The sequence below is a fragment of the Nesoenas mayeri genome (assembly GCF_963082525.1).
Source record: "Nesoenas mayeri genome assembly, chromosome: 28".
In the NCBI taxonomy this organism is placed as follows: Eukaryota; Metazoa; Chordata; class Aves; order Columbiformes; family Columbidae; genus Nesoenas; species Nesoenas mayeri.
Genome location: NC_137558.1, coordinates 1,389,349 through 1,407,952, shown reverse-complemented (window position 1 = coordinate 1,407,952; position 18,604 = coordinate 1,389,349). Strand labels below are relative to the sequence as shown.

The 18,604-nt window shown below is 65.5% G+C and overlaps 3 protein-coding genes across 3 annotated transcripts in view; 1 reads left to right on the top strand and 2 right to left on the bottom strand.

The window, feature by feature from the left end:
- Window positions 1-1,114, top strand: part of SMARCC2 (SWI/SNF related BAF chromatin remodeling complex subunit C2) — a gene marked incomplete at its 3' end in the record, with an annotated part of 7,208 nt that extends 6,094 nt beyond the window's left edge. The window contains exon 15 of the mRNA XM_080360566.1: window positions 1,105-1,114. Within this exon, the coding sequence (XP_080216692.1) occupies window positions 1,105-1,114 (10 nt within the window). The remainder of the gene's footprint in view (window positions 1-1,104) is intronic.
- Window positions 1,115-1,200: 86 nt separating this feature from the next.
- On the bottom strand, window positions 1,201-12,194 carry ERBB3 (erb-b2 receptor tyrosine kinase 3; the record flags this gene model as incomplete). Its single annotated transcript, XM_080360565.1, has 13 exons — window positions 1,201-1,367; window positions 1,445-1,644; window positions 3,395-3,485; window positions 3,568-3,641; window positions 3,747-3,867; window positions 3,949-4,062; window positions 4,149-4,290; window positions 5,530-5,648; window positions 5,727-5,792; window positions 5,875-6,000; window positions 8,295-8,481; window positions 8,554-8,705; window positions 12,098-12,194. 13 exons carry the CDS (start codon window positions 12,192-12,194, stop codon window positions 1,201-1,203), a joined length of 1,656 nt encoding a protein of 551 aa, XP_080216691.1.
- A 1,120-nt stretch (window positions 12,195-13,314) lies between these two features.
- On the bottom strand, window positions 13,315-15,478 carry RPS26 (ribosomal protein S26). The gene is made up of 4 exons (XM_080360477.1): window positions 15,319-15,478; window positions 13,725-13,902; window positions 13,508-13,638; window positions 13,315-13,407 (listed from the first exon to the last, which is right to left on the bottom strand). Exons 1-4 carry the CDS (start codon window positions 15,319-15,321, stop codon window positions 13,372-13,374), a joined length of 348 nt encoding a protein of 115 aa, XP_080216603.1. The 5' UTR covers window positions 15,322-15,478; the 3' UTR covers window positions 13,315-13,371.
- Between the last annotated feature and the right edge of the window lie 3,126 nt (window positions 15,479-18,604).

The window sequence follows — 18,604 nt, the reverse complement described above, 5'->3', positions numbered from 1 at the left end:
CCCACCCCAGCATCCCAGTACACACCAGTGCCCACCCCAGTGTCCCAGTGCACACCAGTGCCCACCAGTGTCCCAGTGCACACCAGTGCCCACCCCAGCATCCCAGTACACACCAGTGCCCACCCCAGTGTCCCAGTGCACACCAGTGCCCACCAGTGTCCCAGTACACAGCAGTGCCCACTCCAGCATCCCAGTACACACCAGTGCCCACCCCAGTGTCCCAGTACACACCAGTGCCCACCATAGCATCCCAGTAGACATCAGTGCCCATGTGAGTCCCAGTAAACACCAGTGCCCACCCCAGTGTCCCAGTACACACCAGTGCCAACCTCAGCTTCCCAGTACACACCAGTGCCAACCCCAGCTTCGCAGCACACACCAGTGCCCACCACAGCGTCCCAGTACACACCAGTGCCAACCTCAGCTTCCCAGTACACACCAGTGCCAACCCCAGCTTCGCAGCACACACCAGTGCCCACCAGTGTCCCAATACACACCAGTGCCCACCACAGTGTCCCAGTACACACCAGTGCCCACCAGTGTCCCAGTACACACCAGTGCCAACTTCAGCTTCCCAGTACACACCAGTGCCAACCCCAGCTTCCCAGTACACACCAGCACCCACCACAGCATCCCAGTACACACCAGTGCCCACCACAGTGTCCCAATACACACCAGTGCCCATCAGTGTCCCAGTACACACCAGTGCCCACTCCAGCATCCCAGTACACACCAGTGCCCACCCCAGTGTCCCAGTACACACCAGTGCCCACCCCAGCATCCCAGCACACACCAGTGCCCACCACAATGTCCCAGTACACACCAGTGCCCACCATAGCATCCCAGCACACACCAGTGCCCACCACAATGTCCCAGTACACACCAGTGCCCACCATAGCATCCCAGCACACACCAGTGCCCACCAGCGTCCCAGTACACACCACTGCCCACCAGTGTCCCAGTACACACCAGTGCCCACCACAGTGTCCCAGTACACACCACTGCCCACCAGTGTCCCAGTACACACCAGTGCCCACCCAATGCCACCCCAGCATCCCTCCCACCCCAGGATCAGTGCCACCCCCAGGCCCTTTCCCACCCCAGCACCCCCTAATGGGATCCACCCCGCCCAGGATCAGTCCCCTCACCCCAGCACCCATCCCCCCACACCCCACCCTGCTCCCCACGCCCACCCTGGACCTACCCCCCCCACACACCCCCAAACCCCCCTGACCCCTGTGTGAAGTGGCAGGTGGGGACGCAGACGCCGCGGCGGCTGTAGTGGCGGCAGGACAGACACTGTCCCGGCCCCGGTCCCCAGCAGCCCTCGGCGGAGCACAGCGGGTCGCACACCTTCCCCTCTTGCTCTGCGGGGACAAACCGCGGTTGGGGGGTCCCCGGGGTGCGCGTGTCCCCCCATCGCCGGGGTGTCCCCCCCACTCACGGCACTTGCTGCGGGGTCTGTTGTTGCGGATGTCCAGGTCGCTGCGGCGCCGGCTGAGCGCAGCCCAGTGCAGCGTGTGCAGGTAGCACAGGCGGCGGTTCTCGGTGATGTACACGCGCCCCGCGCTCACCTCCCGCAGCGACCGCAGCCCCAGCGACGTCACGTTCTCGTTCTTCATGATCAGCAGAGAGAAGCCTCGGCTGCGGGGGGGGGGGGGAAAGGGGGGTAAGGGGGGTGGGGGGGGCGGCTGATAGCACCCCCACATCTGCCCAGGGGTGGGATGTGGGGTGGGGACAATGGGGGATGTGGGGATGGAGGGTGAAGGGGTAAGAGATGCGAGGATGGGGGACAGCGGGGGTTGTAGGGAAAGGGGATGTAGGGACAGGGGACAACAGGAGATGTAGGGACAGGGGACAACAGGGGATGAAGAGACAGGGGACAACAGGGGATGAAGGGACAGGGGACAACAGGGGATGCAGGGATGGAGGGTGAAGGGACAAGGGATGCAGGGATGGGGGACAACGGGGGATGTAGGGACAGGGGATGAAGGGACAGGGGACAACAGGGGATGAAAGGACAAGGGACAACAGGGGATGTAGGGACAGGGGACAACAGGGGATGAAGAGACAGGGGACAACAGGGGATGAAGGGACAGGGGACAACAGGGGATGTAGGGACAGGGGACAACAGGGGATGAAAGGACAAGGGACAACAGGGGATGTAGGGACAGGGGACAACAGGGGATGTAGGGACAGGGGACAACAGGGGATGTAGGGACAGGGGACAACAGGGGATGAAAGGACAAGGGACAACAGGGGATGTAGGGACAGGGGACAACAGGGGATGAAAGGACAAGGGACAACAGGGGATGTAGGGACAGGGGACAACAGGGGATGAAGGGACAAGGGACAACAGGGGATGAAGGGCCAGAGGACAACAGGAGATGAAAGGACAAGGGACAACAGGGGATGTAGGGACAGGGGACAACAGGGGATGCAGGGATGGAGGGTGAAGGAACAAGGGATGCAGGGATGGGGGACAACGGGGGATGTAGGGACAAGGGATGAAGGGACAGGGGACAATGGGATGGAGAGACAAGGGATGAAGAGACACAGGACAATGGGATGGACGGACAGGGGAGGAAGGGACAGGGGACAAGATGGGGATGTAGGGACAAGGGATGAAGGGACAGGGCACAACAGGGATTGCAGGGAAAGGGGATGAAGGGATAGGGGACAACGGGATGTAGGGAAAGGGGATGAAGGGACAGGGGACAACAGGATGGAGGGACAGGGGACAACGAGGGATGCAGGGATGGAGGGTGCAGGGACAAGGGATGCAGGGACAGGGGACAAGGAGATGTAGGGACAGGAGATGAAGGGACAGGGGACAACGGGATGTAGGGACAGGGGACAACAGGGAGGAGGGACAGGAGACAATGGGGGATACAGGGATGGAGGGTGCAGGGACATGGGACAATGGGATGGAGGGACAGAGGATGAAGGGACAGGGGACAACAGGGGATGTAGGGACAAGGGATGAAGGGACAGGGGACAACAGGATGGAGGGACAGAGGATGCAGGGACAGGGGACAATGGGATGGAGGGACAAGGGATGAAGGGACAGGGGACAATGGGATGGAGGGACAAGGAATGCAGGGACAGGGGACAACGTAGGGATGTAGGGATGGGGGTCAATGGGAGATGCAGGGACAAGGGATGCAGGGACAGGGGACAATGGGGTGGAGGGACAGGGGACAAGGAGATGCGGGGATGGTGTGGGACGCAGGGACAGGGAATGAAGAGACATTCAAGGACAAAAGATGCCGGGACAGGGGACAACGGGATGCAAGGATGGGGACAGTGTGGGGTGCAGGGACAGGGGACGATGTGGGACACGGGGACACAAGGTTGTGACAGCGGGTCGGGGGCTGCGGGGACAGGGACTCACTTGTACAAGCTCCGTCCCCCGATGGTGACCAGGTTGGAGAAGACGCTGAAGTTGTGCATGTGCTTGGGCCACGACTGGATATTCAGGTATCCTGGGGGGGGGGGTGAGGGGACATCCTGGGGGTCAGGGTGACCCTGGGGGGGGGTCCCCATGCCCCCAGCCCCCCCGCTCACCCGTGATCTCCCGCACCGTCCGGAACACATTCAGCTTCTCGGGGTCCAGCGCCGAGATGTTGCGCCAGGGATCCCTGCGGAGCCGCGGCCGTCAGCGTGCGACCGGGGATCGGGGGGGGGGGGGGCGAGACCCCCCCAAGCCCCCTCCCCACCCCCCCCATCCCCCCCGCGGCCCCCACCCCTCCAGGCCGGTGATGAGGAAATCCAGGTTGCCCAGGATCTTGGTGCAGTTCACGAAGGTGTCGATGTTGCTGGAGTCCACGGTTTGGTACTTGCTGCCGGCGCCGGTGCCCTCGCACGCTGCGGGCGGCACGGGGACGGTGAGCGCTGGTCCCACGGTGCCCACCCCGCCCCACATTGAGCCCCCCAACCCCCCCGTACCCTTGGGGCACAGCCCGGCGCAGGGCTCGCACATCTTCAGCCCGTTCTTCTCCACCTCCATCTTGTCGTTGGGGCAGGCGCGCACGCAGGAGCTCTGGTCCACCACGAAATTGTCTGGGGGGATGCGCTCGCGGCTCAATCCCGTGTCCCCCCGCGCCGTGTCCCCATTGTCCCCAGTGTCCCCAGTGTCCCCGGCTCACGTGGGCAGCTCCGGACGCAGATGCCCCCGTATTGGTACTTGGTGTCGGGGTTGGGCTCCAGCTGGAAGGTGAGTTTGTTGTAGATGAGGGGCTGGGGACACAGGGGGACGCACGCGCCGCTGTCGTTGAAGTGGCGGCAGGCCTGCGGGACGGACAGACGGATGGTGGGCGGCGGCTCGGACGGACGGACACAGGGATGCACGGACACGTCTTGCCCCAGAGAGCATCACGCTGTGCCCATCGGGAGGGGGGATCCCTCCCGCGGGGACGGACGGACACAGGGAGGGACACATGGACAGGCAGACACGTCCCCCATTCCACAGGGGTAACAGCTCCCACCCTGGGGGGACACAGAGAAGCCCTTCCTGGTGCGGGGGCAGACAGACGGACACAGGGGTGTGCATGTAGATGGGGGATGCACAGACAGACGGACACAGGGATGTGCATGTAGATGGGGGATGCAAAGACAGACGGACACAGGGATGTGCATGTAGATGGGGGATGCAAAGACAGACGGACACAGGGATGTGCATGTAGATGGGGGATGCAAAGACAGACAGACACAGGGGTGTGCATGCAGATGGGGGATGCAAAGACAGACAGACACAGGGGTGTGCATGCAGATGGGGGATGCACAGACAGACGGACACAGGGATGTGCATGTAGATGGGGGATGCAAAGACAGACACAGGGGTGTGCATGCAGATGGGGGATGCAAAGACAGACAGACACAGGGGTGTGCATGCAGATGGGGACTGCACAGATAGACAGACACAGGGATACACGTGCAGCTGGGGGACGCGCAGACAGACAGACACAGGGATACATGTGCAGATGGGGACTGCACAGACAGACGGACACAGGGATACACGTGCAGCTGGGGGATGCACAGACAGACGGACACAGGGATACACGTGCAGCTGGGGGATGCACAGGCAGACGGACACAGGGATACAAGTAAAGATGGGGGATGCACGGACAGACAGACACAGGGATGCACATGCAGATGGGGGATGCACAGACAGATGGACACAGGGATGCATGCGCAGATGGGGAATGCATAGACAGACACAAGGACGTGCATACAGATGGGGGATGTCCAGACAGACGGACACAGGGATGCATGTGCAGATGGGGGACACAGACAAACACAGGGATGTGCATGCAGCCAGGAGATGTGCAGACAGATGGACACACGGATGCACGTGCAGCTGGGGGACGCACAGACAGACGGACACAGGGATACACGTGCAGCTGGGGGATGCACAGACAGACAGACACAGGGATACACGTGCAGCTGGGAGACGCACAGACAGACGGACACAGGGATACACGTGCCGCTGGGGGACGCACAGACAGACGGACACCGTGGGGCACGTACGAAGCAGTGTGTCTGCAGGGGGCCGGTGCAGCCCCCCGCACACTCCTCATGGCAACACTCGTTGGGCGCCCGCCCGAAGCAGCGCCCGTTGCACTGGGGGGCACAGATGGTCTTCGTCACTGCGGGGAGGGGGTGTCAGCGGGGGGGGCACCCGCCACATCCCCCCCCCAGCACCCCCGGTCCCCCCCAGCACCCACATTTCTGGCAATCCTCGGGGCCGGGTCCCCAGCAGTGGCCACCGCAGCTCTCATGGCACGGGGGGCCTGAAGGGGGGGGGGCACAGCGGGGTCACCCCCAAGCCAGTGGGTGTCGCCCCCCCCCCCCGCCGTGCCCCCCGTCACGCACAGGCCTTGCCGTTGTCCCCCACGAGGGGCTCCAGGCGGGGGTCCCGCATGATGTCCCTCCACTCCACCGTGTCCACGTGGCACAGCTGCGCGTTCTTCTCGATGTAGACGCCGCCGGCCAGGATCTCTGGGGGGGGGGGGGGGACAGGGGCTGTGACACCCCCAGAGCTCCCCAGGTACCCCCAGAGCTCCCCAGGTACCCCCACACCTCCCCAGTTCCACCCAGAGCTCCCCAGCTCCCCCAGACCCCCCCCAGTTCCACCCAGAGCTCCCCAGGTACCCCCAGAGCTCCCCAGGTAACCCCAGAGCTCCCCAGGTACCCCCAGACCCCCCCAGGTACCCCCAGAGCTCCCCCCAGAGCTCCCCAGTTCCACCCAGAGCTCCCCAGCTCCCCCCAGACCTCCCCAGGTACCCCCAGACCTCCCCAGGTACCCCCAGACCCCCCCAGGTACCCCCAGAGCTCCCCAGTTCCCCCCAGACCTCCCCAGGTACCCCCAGAGCTCCCCAGGTACCCCCAGACCTCCCCAGTTCCACCCAGACCCCCCCAGGTACCCCCAGAGCTCCCCAGTTCCACCCAGAGCTCCCCAGGTACCCCCAGACCTCCCCAGTTCCACCCAGAGCTCCCCAGTTCCCCCTAGACCTCCCCAGGCACCCCCAGAGCTCCCCAGTTCCACCCAGAGCTCCCCAGTTCCACCCAGAGCCCCCCAGGTACCCCCAGAGCTCCCCCCAGAGCTCCCCAGTTCCACCGAGAGCTGCTCAGGTACCCCCAGAGCTCCCCAGTTCCACCCAGAGCTCCCCAGGTACTCCCAGAGCTCCCCAGTTCCACCCAGACCCCCCCAGGTACCCCCAGAGCTCCCCAGTTCCACCCAGACTCCCCCAGTTCCCCCCAGACCTCCCCAGGTACCCCCAGAGCTTCCCAAGTACCCCCAGAGCTCCCCAGTTCCACCCAGACCCCCCCAGGTACCCCCAGAGCTCCCCAGTTCCCCCCAGAGCTCCCCAGTTCCACCGGACCCGCAGGGAGGGGACAGCACCGCTCTGGCATGGGAACCATGATGGGGACACCATTACCCCGGGATGGGGACAATGGAGGGGACAACACAAGGGGGTGGCAACACTCTGGGATGGGGACCAGGAGGGGACACCGCAGGGGGGTGGCACCAGTCTGTAATGGAGACCATTATGGGGACACCATCACTCTGGGTTGGGGACCAGGAGGGGACAGATGTCCTAAAAGGGACATCCCAGGAGGGGTCCAGGATGGGAACCATGATGGTGACACCACCACTGTGGGATGGGGACCATGATGGGGACACCACCACTCCATGATGGGGACCATGATGGGGACATCACCAATCTGGGATGGGGACCATGATGGTGACACCACCACTCCATGATGGGGACCATGATGGGAACACCACCAATCTGGGATGGGAACCATGATGGTGACACCACCACTCCATGATGGGGACCATGATGGGGACACCACCAATCTGGGATGGGGACCATGATGGTGACACCACCACTGTGGGATGGGAACCATGATGGGGACACCACCACTCCATGATGGGGACCATGATGGTGACACCACCACTGTGGGATGGGAACCATGATGGGGACACCACCACTGTGGGATGGGGGCCAGGATGGTGACACCACCACTGTGGGATGGGGACCATGATGGGGACACCACCACTCCATGATGGTGACCATGATGGTGACACCACCACTCCATGATGGGGACCATGATGGGGACACCACCAATCTGGGATGGGGACCATGATGGTGACACCACCACTGTGGGATGGGAACCATGATGGTGACACCACCACTCCATGATGGGGACCATGATGGGGACACCACCACTCCATGATGGTGACCATGATGGTGACACCACCAATCTGGGATGGGGACCACGATGGTGACACCACCAATCTGGGATGGGGACCATGATGGTGACACCACCACTGTGGGATGGGGACCATGATGGTGACACCACCACTGTGGGATGGGGACCATGATGGGGACACCACCAATCTGGGATGGGGACCATGATGGTGACACCACCACTGTGTATGGGAGCCATGATGGTGACACCACCAATCTGGGATGGGGACCACGATGGTGACACCACCACTGTGGGATGGGGACCACGATGGTGACACCACCAATCTGGGATGGGAACCCTGATGGTGACACCACCACTGTGTATGGGAGCCATGATGGTGACACCACCACTGTGTATGGGAGCCATGATGGTGACACCACCAATCTGGGATGGGAACCATGATGGTGACACCACCCCTCCATGATGGTGACCATGATGGTGACACCACCACTCCATGATGGGGACCGGGATTGGCCAGCACGGCTCAGGACCAGCCCCTCGTCCCTATGGGGGGGTCCCAGGCCAGAGGGTCCCACCTGTGAGCTGGTTGAGGCCGAGGTGTCGCAGGGCGTGGGTGGCGTTGGGGTTGTAGTTGAGCAGCACGAACAGCGCGAACTTCTCGTCGTAGAACTGCGTCCCGCGGATGACGCGCAGGTTGTGCAGCGGCAGCGACGAGAAGACGTTCATGGCGATCAGGATGTAACCCGTCACCTCCCGGATGGTCTGGGGACAGCGGGACGGGTCACCCGGGTGGGTTCATAGCCAGGTGTGTCCCCCCCGTGTCCCCTCGGTCACCTGCAGGAAGGACAGGTCCTGCGCGTGGTCGATGAGGACGATCTCCAGGTTGCCCATCACGATCTCGCAGTTGTTGTACATCCTGTGCAGCGTCTCGTACTGGTGCTGAGGGTCCCCCGTCACGCTCAGCCCGTTCAGCGTCCCCGTGCACACTGTGGGGACAGCGCCCTGTCCCCAACCGCGGCCACTGCGCCACAGGACCCTCCGTGGTGGCCACGGACCCCTCTTGGTGGCCACGGTTGCCTCCTCCATGGGGTCCTTGGCCCCCCATCCTGCCACGTCCTCCCCAGACCATCCATGGCCGTGTCACCCCTACAGTGACCATGTCCCTCCGTGGTGGCCACGGTCACCTCCTCCGTGGGGTCCCCCCTGTACCATCCATGGCCGTGTCACCCCCACAGTGACCATGTCCCTCCGTGGTGGCCACGGTCACCTCCTCCGTGGGGTCCTCCTGTACCATCCATGGCCGTGTCACCCCTACAGTGACCATGTCCCTCCATGGTGGCCACGGTCACCTCCTCCGTGGGGTCCCCCTGTACCATTCATGGCCGTGTCACCCCCACAGTGACCATGTCCCTCCATGGTGGCCACGGTCACCTCCTCCGTGGGGTCCCCCTGTACCATTCATGGCCGTGTCACCCCCACAGTGACCATGTCCCTCCATGGTGGCCACGGTCACCTCCTCCGTGGGGTCCCCCTGTACCATCCATGGCCATGTCCCCCCGTGGTGACTCTGTCCCCACCACAGTGACCATGTCCCTCCGTGGTGGCCACGGTCACCTCCTCCGTGGGGTCCCCCTGTACCATCCATGGCCGTGTCCCCCCGTGGTGACTCTGTCCCCCCCACGGTGACCGTGTCCCTCCGTGGTGGCCACGGTCACCTCCTCCGTGGGGTCCTTCCCCCCCACAACAGTGCCACATCCTCCCCTTGGTGACCAACAGCAATGTCCCCTCCTTGGTGGCTTTGTCACTCCTGTGCTGGTTGTGTCCCCCCCATAGAGTCCTTGTCACCACCATGGTGTGTCCCCCCCATACTGGCCATGGTGGTGCCCCCATGGTGTCCCTGTGCCCCTCACAGTGTCCTTGCCCCTCCAATGGTGTCCCTGTCCCACCCATGGTGTCCCCCCCATACTGGCCACAGTGGCACCCCTATGGTGTCCCTGTGCCCCTCACAGTGTCCCTGTCCCCCCAACGGTGTCCCCACCATACTGGCCATGGTGGTGCCCCCATGGTGTCCCTGTCCCCCCGATGGTGTCCCCCCCATACTGGCCATGGTGGTGCCCCCATGGTGTCCCTGTGCCCCCCACAGTTTCCTTGCCCCCCCAATGGTGTCCCTATCTCCCCCATGGTGTCCTTATCTCCCCCATGGTGTCCCTGTCCCCCCCATGGTGTCCCTGGTCCCCCACGGTGTCCCCCCCATACTGGCCATGGTGGTGCCCCCATGGTGTCCCTGTGCCCCCCACAGTTTCCTTGCCCCCCCAATGGTGTCCCTATCTCCCCCATGGTGTCCCTGTCCCCCCCACGGTGTCCCCCCCATACTGGCCACAGTGGTGCCCCCACGGTGTCCCTGTCCCCATCCCCGCCGTGGGGGTGGCGGCGCCGGGGGGGGTGACGGCTGCTCCTCCTCCTCCCCAGCACCCAAACCAGCCGGGCGAGGGTTGCGCAAGGCGGGTGCCGCGGGCAGGGCCCCCCCGACACACCCGCGGCACCCGGACTTCGGCCCCGGCCGCTGGCACAGCCCGCGGCGTGGGGGGGCCCGGATGCCTGGGTCCCCCCGGAGCTCAGGGAGGGGGCGGTGGGCGCCAAGGGGGCCCCGGGGTTAACGATTCGCCCCATTCCCCCCCCCCCACGCCGGGGCAAACAGGGGCCCTTTGTGCACGGGGCAGGATGGGGCCCCCTCCCCGCGCCCACACAAAGGGGCGATTGTGGCCGGCGGGGCGGGGGGGGGCGCCGAGCCCCCCGAAAGCGGCGGCAGAGCCGGCACCCCCGGGGCACTGCGGGGTGCGGCCCCCCCGGCCCAGACGTGACTCAGGCCCCGGCGTGGGGGGGGCGCTAAATGGCACCTTTGTCCGGTGCGGGGGCAGAGAAGGGCCCGAGCCCCCTCCCGGGGGCGGCTGCAGGGAACGGGCAGCTCGGTGCACACATGGGAAGGGGCCAGCGCCCCCCCCCGCCCCGCTCCACAGCCCGGGCCCCCCCGGCCCCGACCGCAGCTATTTTAATAGGGAAGGGGCTATAAAAAGGTCCCAGCTGCGCCGGGGCCGCGGCCGCCGCCCCGACACCCCGGGGATGGGCGCGGTGGGGCCCAAAGCGGGGGGCTGGGACCCCCAAGGAACAACGGGGGGCTCTGTGGGGGGGGGAAGCGTTCCCCAGGCTGCGGGGGGGGGGGGCAGGATCTGACCCCGCGGGACCCCCACAAGCAACACTTTGGGGTGACACTGGTGCGTCTAATGACCCCGGGGGGCTAAGTGGGACACGGGGCGGGGGGTGTCCGTCCCTCGGGGTGCACCTGCCGGGGGGGGGTGAGGGCCGGAGCCCCCCCGGGCGCCACCGCGGCGTCGCGTTATCAGCGCGGGGCCCCGCTGGCAGCTCCGGTATGTCACCCGCTATCGGCCACATGTCACCGCGGGGCCCCGGTCCCCGCCGCCAGGAATAGCACCGGGGGGGTGCGGGGGGGGCACAGCAGTGCGGAGGGGGGGGCGCAGCCCCGACCTCCCGCCCGCCGCACAAAGCGGGGGGACGGATCCTGTCCCCGAACAAAGGGGCGCTCGGTGGGGATGGGGACAAGGACGGGGGTTCGTGGGGCGGTGGGGGGGGGGGGGGGGCAGTGGAGTCCCGGTCCCGCTCCGGTGGGACCCCCGCGTGTGGAATGCGGAGGTGCAGAGGGTTCCCCCCCCCACCCCGCCCGGTGCCACCGGGTGTCCCCGCACCTGGCTGGGTGTCCCCGCACGTCGCGGGTGACGCGGCCCCACCTGCGCGTCCCGCCCCCCCAAGGTGTTTTTCCTTGTGGGGTTGAAAAACAAGCGGCGGGTGAGCCCGGCCCTTCCGGGAGCGGCCCCCGCGGCCCCCGCCACAGGGCGAGGGGCGGGTGGGGAGCGGGACCCCTCCGAGGGGACCTCCGGGGGTCCCACTCCCGCTCCCTAAAATCGGCGCCGGCAGCTGCGGGGGGCGCAGGTGCCTCTGCCCGGGGCGGGGACAGCGAGTCCCGGCCCCGCCGATGCCAGCGACCGACCCACAGCCCGGGGGGGCTTTGCCGGTCCCGGTGCCCCCGCGGCCGTTGGGATCCCCCCCCGGGTCGCGGCGCTGGGGACCGGGGCGGGGGGTCCCGGGCGGCCGCTGGAACCGGGATCGCACAGCGACGGCATCGCGACCACGGGACCCCCGAGACCCCCGAGCGCTCCTGTCCCCGCAAGAGCTCCCACGACCGTCGCCCGTCCCGGGACCTCCGAGCGCCTCCCGGTGCCCGCCCGCGCCGCGCAGCCCCGGTTCCCCCGGTCCTGCCGGGATCTCCGCGGGTGGCGCTCCCGGTGCTGGTCCCGGCGCTCACCTGCCTGCGCGGAGCCCGGTACCGGAGCGCGGAGCAGCAGCGCCAGCAGCAGCAGCAGCGCCCCGGGCAGCCGGTCCCGGGGCCGGTCCCGGTCCATCGCGGCTCCGCTCCGCGGGCCGGCGCGCAGGGCCCGGCGGGTGCAGCGTGCCCGGGCGCGGCGGGGGGAATGCACCTGGCGCGGGGCCGCCGGGGCGGGGCGGGGACGGGACGGGCGGGGCCCCCCCCGGGCAGCCCGGCCCGGGACCCGCCCGCCGCGCCCCGGGGCGGTGGCAGCGGGACCCGCCCCCCCCCCGAGCCGGGGACCCTCCCCGGGACCCGCCGCCACCGCAGCGACACCCACGGGCAAAGGGCTGGGGACACCGCGGCCCCCCCGGTGCAGCCCCTGTGCCCCCCCCCAGCAAAGCCTGATCCTATTGTGCCCCCCTAGACCTCACAGGCAAACATCTGGTCACTCTGTGCCCCCCCCAGCAAAGCCTGACCCTATTGTGCCCCCCCGAACCTCACAGGCAAACATCTGGTCACTCTGTGCCCCCCCCAGCAAAGCCTGACCCTATTGTGCCCCCCTAGACCTCACAGGCAAACATCTGGTCACTCTGTGCCCCCCCCAGCAAAGCCTGACCCTATTGTGCCCCCCAAACCTCACAGGCAAACATCTGGTCACTCTGTGCCCCCCCTAGCAAAGCCTGACCCTATTGTGCCCCCCCAGACAAACATCTGGTCTCCCTGTGCCCCCCCGCCCCATTCAGCCCCCCCACTCAAGGCAAAATTTGACCCTGTCAGAGCCCCCAAGAGCACGGGGGTGTCCACCCCCATTACAGCCCCCCAGGGCAAAGGTTGGGTCCCCCCCACATAGTGAGGACCAAGCCCCCCCAGCACCATAGCAGGGGGGTGGGGGGTGTCAATGTGTTGCCCCCCAGCAGCTCATGGCAAGTTCTGAAGCCTGGGGGGTTCAGGGCACCCCCTGCTGGATCTGGGGGGTGCCAGGATGTTAGAGGGGGGGCATGGGGTGCAGGGTGCCCCCCCCAAGCTGGGACACATTCCAGGTGTCTCTATCTACCTGTCACACCCCCAGCCCCACAGGATGGGGGGGTGTCCCCCACCTCCACATGGCTTCTCCAGGCTGAGCCCAGAGCCCCCCCCAAACAAAGAGGCTGGGAGCCCCTTCCATCACCCCAAACACCCCTCGCCCCTCCCCCAAAAAAAAGCTGGAGCCAGTCTCGGTGCATGGTCCTTTATTGATTCTGCACAAGGGGGGGCACATCCAGCCAGTCTCCTCACATCGGCTTGGGGGGGGGCCGGGGAGCAGCACCCTGTGGGGGGAGAAAAACCATCAAACCAGAGCCAGGGGGGCTGGATGGGGGGGACGGGACACACACGAACCCCCTGTGCCCCCCCCGGCCCGGTACGCACGGCGGGTCTGAAGCGCGGCGGGGGGGTCCGGTCCTTGCGCGCCTCCCGCGAGCGGTTCCGCACGACTTTGCTGTGGATGGCGCAGCTGACGCAGTAATGGAGCTTCACGTACAGCTTGGGCAGGACGTACGCTATGGGGGGGGGACACACACAAAACGGGGGGTCAGCGGTCACCTCAAAACACCTGAGGGCACGGGGGGGGCTCCCCCGGACTCACAGTCGAACACGCTGGCCTCCGAGATGTCCCTGACGGCCGCGGCCTCCACGATGTTCCTGATGACGAACTTCTTGATGGCCTTGTCCTTGGGGACGCAGCGGGCGCAGTTGGTGCAGCGGATGGGCTGCACGTGCCCGCGGCCCTTCTTGGCGCGGCCGTTGTTCCTGCGCTTCTTCGTCTGGGGGAGAACACGGGATAAAGCTCAGACCCCCCCCTGGATCACACAACCTGCCCCTGATCCCCCCAACCTGCTCCATGACTCCCAACCTGCTCCATGACCCCCAACCTGCACCGTGATCCCCCAACCTGAACCAGGACCCCCCAACCTGAACCAGGACCCCCCAACCTGCACCGTGATCTCCCAACCTGAACCAGGACCCCCCCAACCTGCCCTGTGACCCCCCAAGTTGCACTGTGAGCCCTCAATCTGCCCCAGATCCCCCCACCTGCACTGTGACCCTCCAACCTGCACCATGATTCCCCCAACCTGCCCTGTGACCCCTCAACCTACCCTGTGAACCCCTAAATCTGCTCCATGAACCCCCAACCTGCCCCAGATCCCTCAACCTGCCCTGTGACACCTCAACCTGCACTGGGACCCCCCAACCTGCCCCACGAACCCCCAATCTGCCCTGTGACTCCCCAACTTGCACCATAATCCCCCCCAACCTGCCCTGTGAACCCCCAACTTGCACCGTGATCCCCTCAACCTGCCCCAGATACCATAATCTGCCCTGTGAACCCCCAACCTGCCCTGTGAACCCCCCAACCTGCCCCAGATCCCCTAATCTCCGCAGTGACCCCCCAACCTGCACTTTGAACCCCCAACTTGCACCATGATCCCCCCAACCTGCCCCAGATCCCCCAATCTGCCCTGTGACCCCCCAACCTGCACCATGATCCCCCCAACCTGCCCCTGATCCCCCAACCTGTCTCAGATCCCCCAATCTGCCCTGTGACCCCTCAATCTGCCCCAGAACCCCCAACCTGCCCCGTGACCCCCCAACCTACCCCGTGAACCCCCCAATCTGCCCTGTGACCCCCCCAACCTGCCCCATGAACCCCCCAATCTACCCTGTGACCCCTCAATCTGCCCCAGAACCCCCAACCTGCCCCGTGAACCCCCCAATCTGCCCTGTGACCCCCCCAACCTGCCCCATGAACCCCCAATCTGCCCTGTGACCCCTCAATCTGCCCCAGATCCCCCAACTTGCCCTGTGACCCCCCCAACCTGCCCCAGAGCCCCAACTTGTACCGTGACCCCCCCAAACCCGCACCACGAACCCCCAACCTGCGCTGTGACCCCTCGACCTGCACTCTGAACCCCTCCAACCCCCCTCCGAACTCTGGGGGGGCCCCCAATACCACCCGGTGCTCAGGGGGTGTCCCACCTTGTATGAGGGGGACCCTATAGGGCCCCCCCCGCCCCCCACCTCGGCCTCCCGCTGCCCCACAAGCGCCCCCCCCAGACCCCAAACACCCCCCGGGCCCCACACACACCCCCTCCTGGCCCCACAAGCCCCCCCGGGCCCCACGGGTCCCCGTTTTCCCTCCGGTTTGTCCCCATTTCGCGCCCGGTCCCGTCCGCTCTCACCATCTCGCTGCCGGGGCGGCGAAAGAGGATCCGGCCGCCGCACCGCCGCCCTTATATACCCGTGCTCCGCCCTGAGCCTCCTCCGCCGCCTTCCAGAGGCCACCCCGCTCCCGAATGACCCTTCCGACCGCCTTGCGGCGCCTCCACCGGCTTCACCGGGGCGGGCGATGGGGGGGTGGGGCGGCGTTTAGCAGTGAAACCGGCGGCGGCGGGAGGGACTATTTTTTCTCGGAGGGATTCGCGTCGTGCGCGGTGTGAGAGGTTGAGACCACGCGCCGCGTGCTGCGTGTGACGCCACTTCCGGCGCGCCGCCCGCGGGGGCTGCAGGGCGCTGTAGTCCCGGGAAGGCGGGAAACAAACACGTGTTTCCTGCGCCCCCCCGTGTTTGGGGGGGACACGCGTGTCCCACCCGCCGCGGGGGGGGCTCCACAGGCCCTTCCGCCCCTACAGGGGACCCCCAGTGTCCCCCCAAAACCTCGGGGGTCCCCAGTATCCGCCACCCCCCCCAAACCAGACCCCCCCGTGTCACTCCCCAATCCCGGGGGCGTTCCCAGCGTCCTGCCCCCCCCCCTCCAAGCCCCCTCCCAACTCGGGGGGGCCCCACGACCATCCGGTGCTCATGGGGGGGGGGTCTCAAGTGTGTCCACCCCAACCCCTAAAGGGGCCCCCCCAGTGTCCCCTCAAAACCTCGGGGGGTCCCCAGTATCCCCCAAATACCGCCCCCCCCCAAAACCAGACCCCTTGTGTCACCCCCCAATCCCGAGGGGGGGTTCCCAACATCCTTCCCCCCCTCCAAGCCCCCTCCCAACTCTGGGTGGGGGGGGGGCCACTACCATCCAGTGCTCATGGGGGTGTCCCACTCTGTATGGGGGGGACACACTTGGGTCCCCCCCCAAGCCCTAAAGGGCACCCCCAGTGTCTCCCCAAAACCTTGGGAGTTCCCAGTATCCACCACCCTCCCCCCCCCAAACCAGACCCCCAGTGCCCCCCCCAGTCCCGGGACGGGGGGGGTTCCCAGCATCCTGCCCCCCCCCCCCCCCAGCTTGCGGGGGGCGGGCACTACCACCCAGTGCTCATGGGAGTGTCCCACTCTGTATGGGGGGGACACATTTGGGTCCCCCCCAAGCCCTATAGGGCACCCCTATTGTCAACCCCCCAATCCCAGGGGGGGGGTCCCCAGTGTCCTGCCCCCCCACCCAAAGCACAATATGGGGGGGTCCGGGGGGGGCGGCATTAAATTACTCCGGTTTATTTATAACAGACCTTCAGCCAGTACAGTACAAAACTTACAGTAGTAGATCTCGTTACACAAATAGCTAATTACAATATCTTACAGGTACAAAAGCTCCTGCGCTCACGGGGGGGGGGCAAGGGGGGGGCAAGGAGGAAGTTGGGGGGGGGGGGGGGTGTTTTTTATCCCAAAAAGCGAGTCAAAACCTCACAAAAAAGGGGAAAAGAAAAACCCCAAGACGACAGCGAATCCATGAACGACAATGGGGTGAAACGATGGGGGTGGGAGGGGGGGGGGGTATTGCACATCGTTTGTTCTTCATACATCTGATTAAAAAATATAGATATTTACAGGAGTAAAGCGTTTACAAAATTCCTACATTTTCGGTTCAGGGTTTGGGAGGGAAAAGGGAAAGAGATGGAAAGGAAAAGGAAGGAGGTTTTGGGGCGGAAAAGCCCGTTTTTGGGGGTGTGAGGTGGTTGCGTTGGTGTCCGTAGAAAAAGGGACAAACCTTTGGTTTCAGCCTCAGGAGACCCCGTTTTGGGGGGGGGGGGGTGCAGCCTGGGCCTGGGGGGGGGCAGTGGGACCCCCCACCCCCCCCACCCCGCATTGGGGTTTGGGGAGCACCGAGGGGGGGCAGCTCGGCCGGGACCCCCCGACCCGGGGAGGTTTTTGGTTCTGTTGGCCCCTTTTGGGGGGTGAACACCCATTCTGGGGGGGTCGCCCTATTTTAGGGGATCATCCTATTCTGGGGGGGTCGCCCCATTCTGGGGAGGTCACCCCATTATGGGGGGTCACCCCATTATGGGGGGTCACCCCACTATGGGGAGGTCGCCCCACTATGGGGGGGTCACCCCATTTTAGGGGATCACTCCATTATGGGGGGTCACCCTATTCTGGGGGGATCACCCCATTTTGAGGGGTCACCCCATTCTGGGGGGATCACCCTATTTTGGGGGGATCACCCCATTTTGGGGGGGTCGCCCCATTCTGGGAGGATCACCCTATTCTGGGGGGGTCGCCCCATTCTGGGGGGGGGTCACCCCATTTTGAGGGGTCACCCCATTCTGGGGAGATCACCCTATTCTGGGGGGATCGCCCCATTTTAGGGGATCACTCCATTCTGGGGGGGGTCACCCCATTTTGGGGGGTCGCCCCATTCTGGGGGGATCACCCCATTATGGGGGGGTTGCCCCATTTTAGGGGATCACCCCATTCTGGGGGGGTCACCCCATTATGGGAGGATCACCCTATTCTGGGGGGGTCGCCCCATTTTAGGGGATCACTCCATTCTGGGGGGATCACCCCATTCTGGGGGGGTCACCCCATTTTAGGGGATCACTCCATTATGGGGGGTCACCCCATTCTAGGGGGATCACCCCATTCTGGGGGTCACTCCATTCTGGGGGGGGTCACCCCATTTTGGGGGGGGGGGGTCACCCCATTCCCGGGGGTCCCGGCTCCAGTGCCCCCCCCATATCCCCCCCCCCCAAACCACGTGGCTCCCAGGGAACAGGGGGCTCAGCTGCAGCAAGTGACCCCCCCCAAACTCTCCCCCCCCAACACACACACTGTGACCCCCCCAAAAAATATGGGGGGGTCCCCGCGCCCCCCCTGCAGCAGCGCGGGTTGGAGGTACTGGCCTGAGGAGGAGGAGGAGGAAGGGGAGGAAGAGCCCCCCACCCCCCCCATTCCTTCATTTATGGGGGGGGGCCCAGACCCCCAGCGCCCCCCCCAGGGCTGGGGGGGTTCGAGCACCGCGGGGTTGGGGGACTGGGCAGCTCCCAGTACCAAACTGGTTTCTTTGGGGGGGTGTGGGGGGGTCCCCGCTTTACTTCAACTCGTTAAAGCTCAGGTTGGGTTGGGGGGGTCCCGGGGGGGGGGGGGTTTAGCACCGAATTTGAGGTTCGCACCAAGGAAAGGGCTACGGGGGGGGGGTTGGGAGGGGGTTTAGTCTCCAAAATTCAAGTGAGACTTTGGGGCGAAAAAGCCAAAAAACAATCAAAATTGTTATAAAAAGAGCAACTAAACAGCTTAATAAATAATAAGGGGGTG

Excerpts from the sequence above, each read along its gene's own strand:
- RPS26 (XM_080360477.1), bottom strand. Across the intron at positions 13,639-13,724 it reads GGAGGCCAGCGTGTTCGACT|CGTACGTCCTGCCCAAGCTG; the intron begins GTGAGTCCGGGG and ends CCCCCCCCATAG. Across the intron at positions 13,408-13,507 it reads CGCCGCGCTTCAGACCCGCC|GGTGCTGCTCCCCGGCCCCC; the intron begins GTGCGTACCGGG and ends CTCCCCCCACAG.